At 47.3% G+C, this 16,588-nt stretch overlaps 1 protein-coding gene across 1 annotated transcript in view; it reads left to right on the top strand.

The window, feature by feature from the left end:
* Positions 1 to 16,588, top strand: part of ITIH6 (inter-alpha-trypsin inhibitor heavy chain family member 6) — a 458,640-nt gene that overhangs the window by 294,879 nt on the left and 147,173 nt on the right. The window contains exons 4-6 of the mRNA XM_069645329.1: positions 3,804 to 3,914; positions 8,234 to 8,481; positions 11,515 to 11,684. Of these exons, the coding sequence (XP_069501430.1) occupies positions 3,804 to 3,914; positions 8,234 to 8,481; positions 11,515 to 11,684 (529 nt within the window). The remainder of the gene's footprint in view (positions 1 to 3,803; positions 3,915 to 8,233; positions 8,482 to 11,514; positions 11,685 to 16,588) is intronic.

Raw genomic sequence — 16,588 nt, 5'->3', positions numbered from 1 at the left:
TTAATGGCGGCGGGGGCCTAACCTCTGAAGAGTACGGGTCATGTGGCGTGGGGGGATTGAAAAGGTTGCGCAAACGCAACGTAAATGTTGGGACTAGGGTGGGAGGCAGAAGGGGTTAGCAAACAACAAGGTATAAGTGGGTGGGGAAACAAGTTAGGTTGGTGACCAAAGGCACTGCAAAAGGGCATGTGAGCTGGGGGAGGTAGTAGAGGACATAGAGGTTGGATGGAAACAAAAGAGATGAGGAAAGGGGTAAGAGAGAGTGAGAGAGCAGCAGGGTAAACCCATGGGAGGCAGGAAGAGGTCAAGAAGCTAAGGAACCCAACAATCAGGTAAGAGGTCCAGAGACCCGGGGAGGCAAGGAAAGCATGGAAGAGGACAACGTCCTGGGGAACAATTGGGAAGAAAGCAACATCACCGGGGGGAGGGGAAGCAACCACGTGGGAAGAGGACAAGTCACCGGGGGAAATGTTAAGGGAGCAAGGGCAGGAAGCATGGGGAAACCTCAGGGAAATGAGCAACTATGCAAGATGACAAAAAACCTGGGGAAATGGGCAATTGTGGAAGAGGTGAAGTCACTGGCGAAACGGGGAATGGTGTAAGAGGTCAACAGACCTGGGAAAGGAGGAAATTAATAAGGGGTCAAGGCACCTGGGGATATGCGGAAGAGGTGTAAGAGGTCAAGGCACCTGGGCAACTGGGAATTGGGTAAGAGGTGAAAAGACCTGAGAAATGATAAACTGAGTAAGAGGTCAAAGCACCTGGGAATACGAGTAAAAGGTGTAAGGGCTCAAGACACCTGGGCAACGTGTAATTGTGTAAGAGGTTAAGTAACCTGGAAAAGCTGCTGTTCGCAGGAGGAGATCATCTGAGAAAGGTTATAAATGTGTTAGGGCACCAGCTCCGAGCAGAACCCTGATGCTGCACGCCAGAAAGTGGAACACCTCTAAGTTACCTCCTTCCTAATAAAGCAGCTGCAGCGTTATCCACCCACAATATGTTGTCCGCTTAATATTATTATGGGGGCATCGGACAGAGTGGAGGTGTGGCTCATGCCTGGAATGAGATCATAAGGGGTGGGAAAATGAGCAGGTGCCCGCAAACCGGTTCGGAGGAGGCATTTATATAAATTGGGCTGCTGCAGCTATGCAGTTCCTGACACATCCCCATACCATTCGAAACGGCACTGCAGCTACTGCAGCGACTGCTCTCCCTGCTATCTGTGCATCTGCATCGGTGAAGCAATTCCTTTTGCACAAAATGGTGCATCTGTTCCAGAATCAGAATCCTCTGGCCACCAGTGCCTGGAAGATCCTATGTAAAATCATAAGATCAGTGCTTCCATCAGCAACTGCCACTCTCTGCTGCCTGCCGAACAGTCCTATGTGAGGCAGCCATCTTGAAAAGGAGCTACTCATAACTAAACACGAGAACCTGCAGAATAAATCAAAGCATTACTGGAAAGGTTTTCTGTCATTAGTGACCCATTTATAAATAATACACTGAAATTCTCAACAGTGCTTTTGTTGGTTGTCCATGAAAACATTGTATAGAAAATACTGAGGCAGAAAATGTTGAATTGTTTTTATTCAAACTTTTGTCTTGAAATGCGGTGGACGCCCCCAACATTCCCCCAACCCTAATAGATCCCCTTACCCCCACTCCCCATCTATCAATTTGCTAAAATGTCGAAAACTTCAAATACAAATTTTGTGTATTTTCTGCCTCCTGTTTTTTTTATTCTAATTTTTCTGCAAATACCTACTTTTTCTAGTACAAATGATTACATGTGTATATTTATGTTCTTAGACTATGCATGAATTGTGCTGTTCTGAAAGTAGAACCTTCTGTATTGAAAGGTTGATTTATCAGCCAAAACAATTTTTAAAAAAGGAAGTAAAACCTTCTCACTGCTTGTAAAAAAGTTGTATTTGGTTTTAATCGTGATATAGGGCGTATATTAAATGTAGCAGTGGAAACTAACAATCCAAAGTCGCCACATGAATTCGATGTATCTGTAATCAGGCTATGATATGATATGATATGATATGATATGATATGGCATTTATAACGCGCCTATACACCAGCATTTCAAGGCGCGAATATCTTTTGCAAATATGGCTAGTCTGGTCCCCCCTTTCTTTCTGAAAACACCTTTACACAGGGGAGGTTTGGTGCCACATACATTTACTGAGGCACAACCTCACTTGGGGCTCTTACTAAGTGTCGGCATGTACTTTATATAATGTTTTAAAATAACTGTCCCCTAGTCATTAGACTGCATCTATGATTCTGTTGCTTTGAGAACACTTTGAAAAATGACATGTTTACAATTAAGGTACCATTAATAGTCTATTTTAAGCGGCACTAAGTGATAAAGTCATCGGGAAAATCTGGCCAGTGGGCGTGTTCTTTTCCTGCACCCTAAAATGCCTCCACGAATCTATTCTAGGACTTGTGTTATTTACTATTCTAAGCTCCGGCCTTAGAAAATTTGGGGAAAGAGCTTGTTATTATTGACGGTGCCACCTGCCAATTGTGAGTACATCTAGCCCCCTGCCAGCATTTTCCTTGGCGTCTTCATCACTGGATAACGTTTCAACTGGATTTCCTGCGGCCTTTCAAAGTGTAGTTGGCAAGCATATTTAATGATGGCCATTTTGCCATGCTAGCTGCTGAAAACTAATGTGCTAGGCTCCTGAATATGTAAGTTATTAAAAGGAAAGTTTGAGAGATAGGCTATCAAGGAGGGAAAAGGGAACCGAACATTGAAATCTGAAGCACTGCCAGGCAGTGTGTCCCTCTCAGGGAGTTTGCGCATGTGTGAATAGGGCCGTGTGCAGGTGCACGAGTGTGTCTCTGAGTGGGACTAGAGCATAATGCAGCTTCATGGCACTACATCTATATTCTACTAATCCGCAAATATAGTAGGGATGTAACATACCAAAATGATACACTTAAAAACGAGAGAAATATAGGGTGAAATACATGTGTTGCTTGCTAAGTTAGGAACAAACTCTGGCCTAGAAACCTAGTGCCTGCCAGCCCCAGTTGAGTTGCAGTCAGATCCTGATGTTACCTGCATCCTGCCTGTGAGGTTCCCTGCTCCTTGTTATGCCTTTAATTTCTGGTAGGCCATTGGGGCACAGTCACATATCACCAGAGAGAGTGTGGTGCAAAGGTAAGGTTCATTGCCTGTCAAGTTATCAGGACAGCTATAGGGTGTGCCTGGAGGGGCGTCCATAGCTCTGTTATATGTTTCCTATAATATGAAATTGCAATCAAGAACAGTTTCTTTTCTGCAACAGAGGCTCCCCAGCCGCCACTTCAAAGTGGCATTCTACCAATACTAATAGGATCACTGCCAGTCACTTGATTAATATGTCATTAATGCCCAGAGTCGTTCCCTGTGTAAAAACGTCAGTAATAGCCGCATTAAGTCACCTATTAGAAATCAAACCGTCAGTAACACACACTTAGTTACATGATCACACTTTAATAATAAACACATATCACCATCGGTACGGCCACTAAGTCGACACTCACTCATGCAATCAGCAAGGCCAGCAGTCACTTGATTACACCTTCAGTGAGACCCAGGGTCAGTCACTTGGTTCGACTTTCAATGGGACCCATTCAATCGCATGGCATCCTTCGGTAAGACCCAGTCAGGCATTCTGTGAAACCTTGAGTAAGACACTTGGCTGAACTGTTAATAAGATCCATAGTAAATCGCTCACTTCCTAGAACTTTCAGCGACTCGAACCGTGTACCCATCTCCTCGCATCTCTTTCTGGTTGCAGGACCGTTAATGGGAAAGACTATGTGGCGGAAGTGAAGGAAAAGCTCCAGGCTAAGAGAATATACGATGAGGCGCGGATGCAAGGAAAGACTGCAGCCCACATCGGCACCAGGTAAGAACCTTTCCACCCTTTAAGGCCATAGAGTCCTCCTGGGATCAGGGTGGGCCTTACATCTTTGCTCAGCGACCCTTTAAGGCGATAGAGGCCTCCTGGGATCAGGGTGGGCCTTGGATCTTTGCTCAGCCACCATTTAAGGCCATAGAAGCCTCCTGGAATCAGGGTGGTCCTTACATCTTTCCTCAGCCACCCTTTAAGGCCATAGAGGCCTCCTGGGATCGGGGTGATCCTTACATCTTTGCTCAGCGACCCTTTAAGGCCATAGAGGCCTCCTGGGATCAGGGTGGGCCTTACATCTTTGCTCAGCCACCCTTTAAGGCCATAGAGGCCTCCTGGGATCGGGGTGATCCTTACATCTTTGTTCAGCGACCCTTTAAGGCCATAGAGGCCTCCTGGGATCAGGGTGGGCCTTACATCTTTGCTCAGCCATCCTTTAAGGCCATAGAGGCCTCCTGGGATCGGGGTGATCCTTACATCTTTGCTCAGCGACCCTTTTAGGCCATAGAGGCCTCCTGGGATCAGGGTGGGTCTTACATCTTTGCTGAATGGTCGCTGTGTAGCATCTTCAGGTATATCCTTCCCATCTCCACCAGCTAACACACGATCTTACAGTGATTCTGGGCTTCAACAGAAGGGGCACAGGAGCTGTCTGCCATTATGTCAACGTTATGCCTGGCCAGGGAAGGTAACCCGCCAGCGTATGCAGCGTGGGTGCGCGATGGCCTGCAAGCATGGGAAGCAGCCTGCAGAGGCTGTAAGGTGTCCGCATAGCCAGGAAGAGGTTCTGCCTGGGGGAGCAAACCTGCACAGGCGGGATGTTACCTGCTGGGGGGGTGCGGACCATGCCTGCAGGAGTGGGAAGGGACTACCAGGGCAATCAGCAGTCAGGTCAATCTACCGATTTTATGATTAACAGGCATTTTCTTAAATTGCACAAAGTAATCATGTAATCCCAGAAGGTTAGCCCCAAAACTATGATCTGCGTTCACAACTTTTAAGAGAAAGCTAAAAATATAAAATATTCTTATCACTGCACTACTGCGCTCCAAAGTCCTTGCATCTTCTGACACGCTTCCTATTCCCTATCCTGACACAACTTCGGCCGCAGTCTGCACAAACTCTGCTACCGTTATCATTCTCTTCCACTGCCCTGCCATGCTCTAAAATCTTCACGCCTTTCCATATAACCCTGACACTCTCTTAACTGTGTACTTATGACACAACTCTGTTAATCTCTCAAATCTACACAATTGCTGGCACAGCCCTGACAAATCTCTAAAGTCAACACAACTTCTACCACAGCCCTACAATGCTCTAATGTACATACGGCTCCATTCACGGTGCCACCTTTCACCTAAGTATACAGGACTTCTAGTGAAACCTCTGCCATTCGATAAAGTCTACGTCACTTCTGCCTTGGCAACCTCATCCTCAACACACATCCTACTAATGCCCCACCGTCCTCCAGTGTCTACAAAATGTCTTCCAGGCTCATCGTGCTGTAAAACCTGCACAACTTCCAACTCAACACTGGCGTTCTAAAACGTATATTGGAAATCTTTACAGTTTGTCTCCAAAATCCCCATATAGAACGATATGACTTACATAACACACTTGCTATGAGACGTTACAACAATGCCATTTACTGTAGAGCAGCTCCTTTGCCACGTATTTATGAATGTTAAGATATTGCTACAGCTTGTGCCTTATATATCTTCTTTACATATTCCTTGCATATGATACACACCTATTTGATACATGTTGTGGCTTCCAGACGCAATATCTAATAGCTTGGTTTATTTGTTTTATTAGCATTTACAAACTGATAGTAGCACTGCAATCAACAGGCTAATCCAACTACTACTTGGGCACGGATGGGGTTGATTTGATGGAAAATATTTTACCTAATAGAGAAGTGACCGAATCTATTTTACCGAAAATCAAAATTTACTTTTTACTTTTTAAACTTTTTTTTTTTAATATGGGGGGAGACCACCCGGAGCCCCCCCCCTTGCGTCTCCCTGCCCCAATTTTACCCTTACCCCACACCCCACCTATTATGCACTACACCTTTACCACATTAACTAACATTTTCGGTCAAATAGATTCGGTCACTTCTCCTTAGGTAAAATTGTATTCGATTAAATCTACGTTATCGCATGGGCAATGCTATATCACAAACAGCAGATCCTTAATCTCAGATTATAGCATGGTCCCACCCGCTGCTCCAATTTTAGCCCTTAACTTGCACCGTCTAATTAATGCCTTTAGGTTTGTCTGCCCTGCTCTGATCTGAAAGAATTCCCACTTTAAAACAAATTATTAGTACTCCACAAGGTGTACTGGACTGCATGACATTGGATTTATTCAACGCTTTGCCAAACTCTTATTTTTGTTTTGTTTACACAATGTGAATCTTTTGAGTAAAGTTATGAGTTGTTATAAGGATTTGAGGCATAGATGCTTCTGGATTAGTGTCTTTAACTTCTATAGCATGTTTTTCCATCATCCTTTAAATCCCTGCCCATTTTAATACCGAAAAATATTCACAATTTAACATTGTGTTTACAAATCAATTTCTTGCCCGGCAATTGCAATAGGAGTACTGTGGAGTACTGTGGTTACACCTCAATGCTCGGCTCCAAATCATCTACTTACAATTTTCAAAGCACGATCACCCTCATTCCGGAGGCTGTGGGCACAGAAGAAACCTCCACAAAATATGTATGCGTGGGTTTCCTCCAAGTCCCAGGATTCGGATTCCCCTCTGCAAGAAAACGTTTCGCAGGAAACTTGGCGCCGGATTTCCCGCCCTCATGTAAACATGTGCAAGGAGATCAGGTTGCCCCCATGGGTGCAGAATCCATGTATTCACACCGTGTGTGCCAGGGTTTATTTCACCAGCTGGAACCTGATACAATCCGTGTGAATGAATGGAGCAATGGCGGCCACTCATTTTGTTTTGGCAGCCGCCACTGCAGATCTTCACGTGCTCGTGTACGCGTGCCTCGTGAAGTTCTCAAGCTCACCACAGGCATGCAGCGAAAGGCATGGAAACAGGCAGATCCCACCTTCATGTGCCTTTCAACACAGGCATGCAGCGACTCCATGGCCTTGCTCTGCGTAGAATTGTTGTGGGCAAGGAAGATGGGTTATCGGTTATGCTCCTGCCTGCGACCGGTACGTAAGCAACAAAACGAGCACGATATGGAATTGAACCAGGTCTGGACTCCATACAAAAAATTTTGTTTTTTGCAGTTAGCATGAGTGACTCTAATGAGTTGCCCAATACTGATAATCAAAGCATAATCAAGCCGGAGCCAGCATTTCAGGCCTGTTGCTCTGGGGTTCCAATTTCTAGATCTCAATTTAAAGTTGACGTAAGCACAACACTTGGGTTGGTGAATTTATTGGATGCTTCTGCACGTGCAACTACAAGCCTAAAAGGTTTCGTAACGGATTGTTTTAAATGTTTTTAAGGTCATGGCCACTAACAATAAAAACCTAAAGTTCCTTTGATATAGCCTTGTCAATGGTTAATACATGCAGAGCTACTGGCAGTCTTGCCATTCCGTACAATCCATAATACAGCGCCCACAACCTTTTCATTCTCTGGTGTTTACACACAAACTGGCGCAGAGATGCCACCGAAACACGACTTTCCCTCATATAGCCAACTTCTTCCACTGCCCCGCAATTCTCTAAAGTCTGCACAAGTTCTTCCACTGTCCTGCAATTCTGTAAAAGTCTGCACAACCTGTTCCACTGCCCCGCAATTCTCTAAAGTCTGCACAAGTTCTTCCACTGTCCTGCAATTCTGTAAAAGTCTGCACAACCTGTTCCACTGCCCCGCAATTCTCTAAAGTCTGCACAACCTGTTCCACTGCCCCGCAATTCTCTAAAGTCTGCACAACTTCTTCCACTGTCCTGCAATTCCCCAGCATCGGCACAACTGCTTTCACAACCCCGTCATTTTACAATGTCCACACAACTTCTATCACAGGCATGCAGTTTTCCCTAAGCCTGCAGGCCTTCTTTCATACCGCAGCCCAACACTGTCTTATAGACACCTTTTGCCACATCCCTTCTATTCTCAAAAACATACACAACTTCTTCCGGGTACATATCAATCTCTAAAGGATAGACCTTGGTTTCTACAGCTCTCCCCTTAACTAAAGCTTCCTGAGATGGTGCAACTCCCCATCTGCCTAATCATTCTACCTCAGGCGAGAGGCATGTGGAAGGGCATGGATAGGGCATTGCCAGGTGTGGTTGCTTTGCGGACAGCTGTATGTTACTGTTTCTTTCCACAGAGACCGAGAGATTGACAAGTTCCGGGTGATGGTGAACATGGAGGCGGGGGAAGAGATTGCCTTCACGCTAATCTACGAGGAACTCTTGCAGCGCCACCTGGGGAAGTACCAGCATGCAGTCAGCATCCGGCCGCAGCAGGTGGTGCAGAACCTGACTGTCGAGGTGACCATCTCTGAGCGCACGGGGATCGAGTATGTGAGGGTCTTGCCGCTCCGTACCAGCCGGTTGCTCACCAACACACTGCGAGGTATTGAGGCAAAAATGGCGGGAGGGGAGAATAAGCCACACACACACAGCATGGCCTGCCACACCGCAGAGACCGTACCACACTTTTCTTTCAAGTGACAGATCTTCCCATCATTCAGAAATCAAGTGCCTGTTTGCCCAAAAGGGAAATAATTGATAGATATCCACTTCTAGTAATGGAGTGCTTCAACAGAAGGTCACTCTTCAGTTAATCAAGCGTTATATGGCAATGAGCGCCACCTTAGCAAGGGATCCCAGAAGCGCAATAGTTCCAGGGAATTTTAACGCTAGAGAAAATAATGCCTCTAGATGTGCCAAGGTAGCCAGCAATCGGCTGCTCACCGGCAGCTTCGGGGTTAAACTCAAACAAGCTGCCCCTATACCTAAAAAGTGCTGGATGCAGGAAGCACTTGTAAACTCCAGTTCACCAATTAGCAGACATTTTGCAGCTTGTAAGTGTTAAGGGATAAAGCAATCAGCATCTTTTCTGGTTCCATGTGAATATCTCACCTGCAAAATGTCGTCAGGGAGGTGATCTTTTTTTTGAGAGCCCTAAAATACTTTCCACAAATATTCTATGAGGGGTGTCATTTACGATTCTAAACTCCAATCCTAGAAAATGTCGCTCCCTGATGACATTTTCCCATATGAGATTTTCACTGGATACCGCTTTACTTTGTGGGATAAGGCACGTTTCTGGGAGTGCCATTACTTAAGGGGTCAAAGCAGTTACTGCAGAGATAAAGGGCCTTCAGACAATCGTCTTCTCAACTCAGCAACCTGGACCCAAACATTACAGCTGCTTGAATCTCTAAGGGGAACCTCTCAGGGGTGCTAGTGAACTGGGAAGTGTACTTTGGTGCAAGAGTTAAGAAGTAGGAGTTTGATGGGAAAGAATACTTTAAGACACACACAGTTCATAAGAGAAACACTTCATGCAATTCAGACAAAGCTCAAGGAAGGCCGCAGCAAGCCCTGGCAGCAATAGAGTCCCCAGATCTCGAGGGAAGATGAGGCTGGGACAGGAGAAAGGGAATGCAATAAGGGAAATGGATAAAGGATCTCCCCAGACATGCAACCCTGTCTTAGGGTTTGTTTGTTCACTAAACATCCTCAAGGCATTGTGGTATGTCTGAAGAACCTAACACAGTTCTAGTACAATTTGACAAATAAAAGTAATGTCTAGGTTTAAAACCCTTACTTAGCGTGTATCTAAGAATACATCTGGTGAATTGAGAGGATAGATTAGTTCCACTCTAATCCTAGGTTTTATGCTTTTTTTACCGAAGACGTTTCTCTGCAGTGTTTTTACCGCAATGTTTTACTGATTTTCTTTGCTGCAAAATGCAGGAGCAGACTCTCTGCCTGCACCTCTTTTTCTTTCTCTCTCTCTCTCTCTCTCTCTCTCTCTCTCTCTCTCTATCTACTCTATCTATCTCTCTCTCTCTCTCTCTTTCTGTCCATATCTCTCTCTCTTTCTCTCTCTATCTCTGTCTCTCTAACAAAACAAACACAAAAGATTATATATAAGCAACAGATGACTTACAAAGGTAACAATAACCTAAGAGGGCTGCACTATTAAGTATTAAGCAGCACTGGAGGGAGTGGTGCTTTCAGGTAGGAGGCGGGGCAGAGGGAGCTTCTTCTTTAGCAAGTAAGTGAAGTTTAAGCCTAGCTTTGAAGAGATCCATAGTTGGGCTGGCTTTGATTGTGATGGACAGCAGGTTCCATCGGAGCGGGCCATTATGTAGAAAGAACGGAATCGAGAAGAGACAGGAAGGGCATGGGACAGTGAGGTTGAGTGTAGAGGTGTAGCATAGGGAACAAGATGGTGAGTAGATGCAGCTACAGTGAGACAGGTACTGAGGAGCAAGACCATTGATAGCTTGGCAGGCTAGGAGAAGGAACTAAAAAGGGTGCGGCTATGCATGGAGAGCCAACCAGCATGGTGTCGGTAGGTAGAGGTGGGGGGATCTGGGTAGGTTGTAGAGAGTGTGGATAGCAAAGCTGAGGACCTTGTCTAGAAGTAGGAAGGAGTAGAGAGTAAGGGAAATGCCTAGGTTTGAACAGTACTGAAGTTTGAAAAATATGGGCACCTCTCCAGAAAAAGGCAGAAATGTTTAGCGAGTCAAACCACACTTCATGCTGCGTGATGGCCACTGATCTTCATGTCCATGCTGTATTATTCCACAGGAGAGCACAAGGTTCTTTGTGATTTGATCATAGAGATTTTGTTGAATGCAAAACCCTCAATATTTTTTTCTTTTAACCCATTTGGCCATCAATATATGCGGAGGGAGACTCCCCTGCGCCCCTTTCACCCTCTGTACCTCAATTATTACCTTTACCCACCCCCACATCTATTTTAGGCCAAATTCAGTTAAAAGAATTTGATGGTTTTGCATTTGACCAAGGGCCTCATAATGAGTTGGGCGGTATCCCGGCACTAATTGCACCAGGGGGCGGTATCCCGGCGCTAAATGCGCGGGGATACCGCCCAATGCTGTTAGTGTTACCACAAATCTGTACGGTGCAATTTGCACCGGATCCCAAGTTGTGGTGAGGAGGTAAATCCCCATTGTCATTGAGTCCATTGGACCCAATGGGGGTTTCTTGGCGCTATTAGTGCCTGCGCAATTAGCCCTGCGCTAATCGTGCCAAAAACGGGCGGAACGGGGGGATTTTTACCTCCAGCAAAAAGCTAGAGGTAAAACTCCCTTTTTCTGCCCAACTTGAGATTGGGAAGGGAGGTAATATAGCGTTACAACCACATATTCCCGCTCACCCAAACCCGCGATGAGGCCCTCAAATCTGCTGCAATAGAATCTCCCGACCCCGAGCATCGTATTCTAGTTAGTAAGAAATTGATGAATTCTGAATGTTGAGAAGGTTAATGCAAGCAGTGAGCGAAAATGTTCTGAGGAGAAATATGGGCACCTCTCCAGAAAAATGCAGAAATGTTTAGCGTGTCAAACCGCACTTCATGCTGCATGATGGCCACTGATCTTCATGTCCATGCTGTATTATTCCACAGGAGAGGCAGAGGTCCCTCCCTCCACTCATATTGAGAAGGGGACCAACTGTGCCCGGGTGACCTTCAGCCCATCTCCCAGCGAGCAGGCCTCCTACTCCCGCACAGGGATCATGGCTGATTTTGTGGTGCAGTATGATGTGAACATGAACGACCTTGCAGGGGACGTGCAGGTGAGACCAGTTGTGCTGCATGCAGGTGCAACCTGCTATTGTGTGTCATAAGAGTCTTGTGTGGAGTACATACATCACAGTACGACCTCCTCAGTGTGTAAGCAGGTCCAGGTGTGAATCGTGTATGTTTTGGGTAAAGTGTTTGGGCATGGGCCCAGTGTTACACCAAGTGTGCATCAGGTTAAGTCCTCTGGGACACAGGCAGCACGAACATTACTGCTACAAGGGGACTATCAGACCATGACTCTAATTGCAGACTCTGGCATCTGTAATTTAGCATGGTGAAAGCCAGATACATCTCAAAAGGAGTGTTAGAAACAGACACACTAAAGGCTGATGACTACCAGATCTTTCCAGACATACCACTGTCGTTCTCCCAAGTATACCATAAACCTTGCATGGTCCCCTTCTCAGCACTTACCATTGCTAATACATCCCATGTTGCTGTCCGAAGGCTTCTTAAATGCCATTTCTTAAACATCTTTGCTTGGTTGCTGTTCTTTTTTCAATCATTGGAATTTTATTAAAGAACTAACAAACAGCACCATAGCGATGTACTGTTAAACATGTTTCCTGTGCTCATGAATGCATTATAGCACCATTCCCGATGTCGTATAGTCGGTCCTGTTACAATTGATGGGTTACTCCAGGTGCTGAACCATGAAATCAGTCATTCCCCCGATTCAGGTTCTTCCATTTCCACCCTCTATGCCTTCCCATATTGACCCTCGAATATGCCCCCGGACCGAACCTCTCCCCAACTGAGGGCAGTCAGCATCTCTCCCCCATTGAGACCTACACCCCATACAAGTCAACCACTGGGAAACATTTTGAAGAAGTAATACAAAAAAAGGTAAGAAATGAGAAAAAAGGAAAGGAAACCAAAGAAGAAAACAACCCGTCTGGGGTAAAGATCAGGCGAAAATTCCTGAATAGGGGCACATGCTCCTGCTACCCTTAGAACTATATATGAACAATACGGCTTCCAAAGCCTCAACAACAGCTGACAAGACAGTCCACGCAACCTCCAGCGAAAAATAGTCTACATTGCTCAACCTAATGCATTGTAACCAACTTAGGCAACTTATCCTCCAGATGCCACAACTGACTTTCATGTGGGGGCCTCTGAGTCTCTACTTCTCTCTCTTCTATTCATAGAGGGTCTCCTACGATCCTTTCTCCTTCCTCTCCATGTATGTGCTCGTGACCTGTCAGTGGAAGAGGTTTCTTGAGGACGTTTCTCGGGTAATTGTATTTCCTCCTGTGGAATCTTCAGAGTCTCAATGGCTGTGTTCAGAGAGGTGAACGGGTGCTGAGCTCCGTCCATTTGAAACAAAATCCGAAACTGGTACCCCCATCGGTATTGAATGCCTTTGCCAGTTAGCCACGCGGTCAGCAGAAAACGTCCAAAACGTCAGATAAATAAAGACCAAATGGGAGATTTGGCCGAATTTCAGGCGTTTGAAAATTCCGAACGGCCGAAAATTCGACCAAATCCCCCCATTCAGTGGCAAGGGCTCCGGGGGTGTCCCGCGCACACCTTGTTCACTATATTGTGAATAGGCATTGCAGGGGTGTCCCCCCAAAGCGGGTCCCGAAAAAAGTTTTAAAAAAACAAATTTAAAAAAGGAAAGGGCCCTGCCGCACCGGTTCCCGATCACGGAAATGAAAGGGCACAGGCGTCGCAGGGACACAGCAAGTCAAACGTTTAACTGGCAAAGGCATTCAATACCGATGGGGGTACCAGTTTCGGATTTTGTTTCAAATGGACGGAGCTCAGCACCAGTGACACACCAAGTCGGCAGCACACAGCGAAGTGTGCTGCTGCAAGGTTAGTAGGCGGGTGAACGGTGTGGGTGGGGGCAAGGGCAAAGACTGAAATGTTCAGTGGAGAGAAGACTGAAAGTTGTCTTCGTGAAAATAACTTTCGGTCTTTTCTCCCTCAAACATTTCTGCCGCAGGCTTCTAACGCCGATCCACAGTCAGCGGCCTCATCTGCCTACGCCTTTGAATGATCCCTTGAGACAGGTCTTGAAACAGTTGGAGGGAGACGCCTTAGTACTCCAGACCTCGCCTCGTTCTGGCTTTCTGAAAGATAAGGTCTTTGGTCTTAAAAATGTGAACTCTTGTTAGCTCGTCTGGGTGGAGGTTTTGCTGTAAGTTGCTGGAAGGAGCCTTTTATTTCCTGCAATCTAGTGGCCATTTCTTTCTGGATGGATTGAGGCAATCTAGTGATATCACCTTTCATGCCTGGTTGAGATTTTACTTCCAAGGAGGAGGAGGGTGCCTCAGCGGCAGGCTTTGATGAAGGTTGCCGGCTTGTCTTTAGGCTTGCTAGATTTCATGATGAGGCCGAAGACGCTAGGGCTGAGGTATAAAATGGGCAGGATATGCCTTTTGGAGGCTCGACGGCCCTATTCCGGTACCTCCACCGATCTGTCGTCCAGGTCGCTCTCCCAACCGGAGTCCAATTCCTTGTGTCTCAGCCAAACGCCCACTTACAGTTGTTCCCAAGGAGCCAGTTGGCACCGCAGCCCTGCAGTTCGGCAGGCGCAATGCTGCCGGGTATGATAGGAGAACAGGAAATCAGAGAGGCCGTCTCGTGGATTCCTGCTCCGGCCTGGCCCCCAAGTGAAAGCATGATAGGTTCAGCTTTTCTGACCACTCAACCCTGCTTCCTTCCAGCCAGGAGGTTGCCTGACCCCGTGGCTTTCCCGACACAGGGGCCACTAGATCGATCAGTGAGGTGGGCCCTGTATCTCACAATGTGCTTCTTGCAGACTCGCCCATCAGGCAGGCATCCGGGCGGTCACCAGGCAAGCCCAGCTTCTGCCAAAGCTCCAGAGCCCTGCTCCCATGTAGTACTTGCCTGGTCCCATGAGCCCCCAGGCCCGGGAAGCACCTCAAGGCCGGGTGAGATAGTGAGCATTGGCCAGAGGGTCGCACCCCCCAGACTTTACTGCTAGGTCGGCTCACCAACTGCTCCGGTGGACTCAACCCCCTCAAACCAAATCCTCTGCTCTCCTACTGCTGGGGAAATGCCTGCCTCTGTAGCTCTTCGGGTTATAGGGGGCCTGCTATGCCTCATGCAATGGTGACTGATTGCCAGGGGGTGCTTCCCGTTGTCTTCTATTGCGACCCCCTTCTCCAGCACTGTGTGTAGTCAGCAAGTAAGTCCCTGTCGGCCATGATATCCCCGGATTACCAGGGGTGTGCATTCCCTTTCATGGCCCCGCAGCATGCAGCTTACATTCACTGTGTTCATAAAAATCTTCAATATTCTCGAGTGTCCTGCACTGCCTCAGTAGCCGGCCCCCGGGTTATGTTAGGAAGTAATGCAGCTGTACTGGCGTTGGTCATCGGAGGCTGCGAAAATACTTTGCCAGCGGGGATCCAAGGCTTAATAATAGAAGGCGACTGCTGCAAGATGCCGCCCAGACCAGGTCAAACTGCTCGAGTGCTCGGGCTCAGTGTGGGCTTGGAGAAGGGAAAGCGCTGACAGTGCTATGGTCCAAGTCACAGGGAGAAGCAAACCTGCTCCTGGGCGCCCCGGTAAGTTCTGCCAGTTCAACCCTGGTGCTCCGTCAGTGCGCCCCTGGCAAGGGGGCCAGGGTGAATAGCTTCCGTGACAGGCTTCAGTAGGTATAATGCGGCCTCAGCCCCCCCGACCCATTTCCATACAGAGCGGCCATCATGCCAAGGACGCTCTGAGAGCGTGGGCTGCAGGAGGTTTCATTCGCCTACGGGCAATTAGGCAACACCGCCACCGTTACTGCTTCTGCCAAAACCCGGACATTTGTCCATTACTTACACCAACATACATTACTCTTGCTCATTCCTTTTGGCCCCTTCCTTTCCCAACCAGTAAGGTGCAGAATGAGACATGTCTTCCTTTTGGCATAAAAAGGCTGCAGATTAATTTATACACACGTAATAAAAACACAGCAAACAATTGTGAAAATAGTTTGGAAGGTACAGCGACTGCTCCGTGTCCAAAACCTGCTTTCCCCTTTTCCCAACAAAGTCTGCAGTAGGCACAACTCCCCCAACCCTTCGTGCCTGAGACCCGCCTGCCCCTGCAGGTATTCCTGGGCTGAGAGAACGCTGTTTGTTCAGGGGAAGCTGAGCCCTCATTGCTACCACCAGACGCCCCCGCCGCTTAGGCTCCCAAGAGGCGTTGGTCCGAGAAGAGCGAAGACCCTTCTGACTTTCCCATGGCTCATTCGGAGTCTGTTTCTTGTTACTGGTCGCCAAAACACTGCCTCGCCGTCCCGCGAAGTCAACTGCCAGGCCTCGCCGTAGTTATCTCTTATGCAGGGTGGGTGGGTGGAAAACGAAAATCCTTCCTGCTGCGGCGGGCGTCCTTCTGCTGAGGGCTGGATGCTTCCTGTAGCAAGGCGCCTGCCGCTTATATGGGGCTTGGCCTGCCCCCTTTCTTTGTTGTCCTTTGCGAGCTTCCTCAGTGCTTTGGCGCGCTTTGCCTTATCCCTCCATCTTACCCCGGGAGGAGGGAGGAGGAGGACCCTGCCCGAGTTATCCGGGTGCCTCTTCCATTTTGTCTCTTTTTCCGCTCTCACCTTCATAACCCGGGCATTTGTCTATTACTTGTGCCAACATACATTACTCTTGCTCATTCCTTTTAGCCCCTTACTTTCCCAACCAGTAAGGTGCAGAATGAGACATGTCTTCCTTTTGGCATAAAAAGGCCGCAGATTTATTTTCACACACATAATAAAAACACAGCAAACAATTGTGAAAATAGTTCCGAAGGTGCGGCGACTGCTCTGTGTCCAAAATCTGCTTTCCCTTTTTCCCAACAAAGTCTGCAGTAGGCACAACTCCCCCAACCCTTCGTGCCTGAGACCCGCCTGCCCCTGCAGGTGTTCCTAGGCTGAGAGAGCGCT

Source organism: Ambystoma mexicanum, chromosome 2p (assembly GCF_040938575.1).
Source record: "Ambystoma mexicanum isolate Mex_15411 chromosome 2p, UKY_AmexF1_1, whole genome shotgun sequence".
Lineage (NCBI taxonomy): Eukaryota > Metazoa > Chordata > Amphibia > Caudata > Ambystomatidae > Ambystoma > Ambystoma mexicanum.
This window is presented reverse-complemented; position numbering and strand designations above follow the sequence as displayed.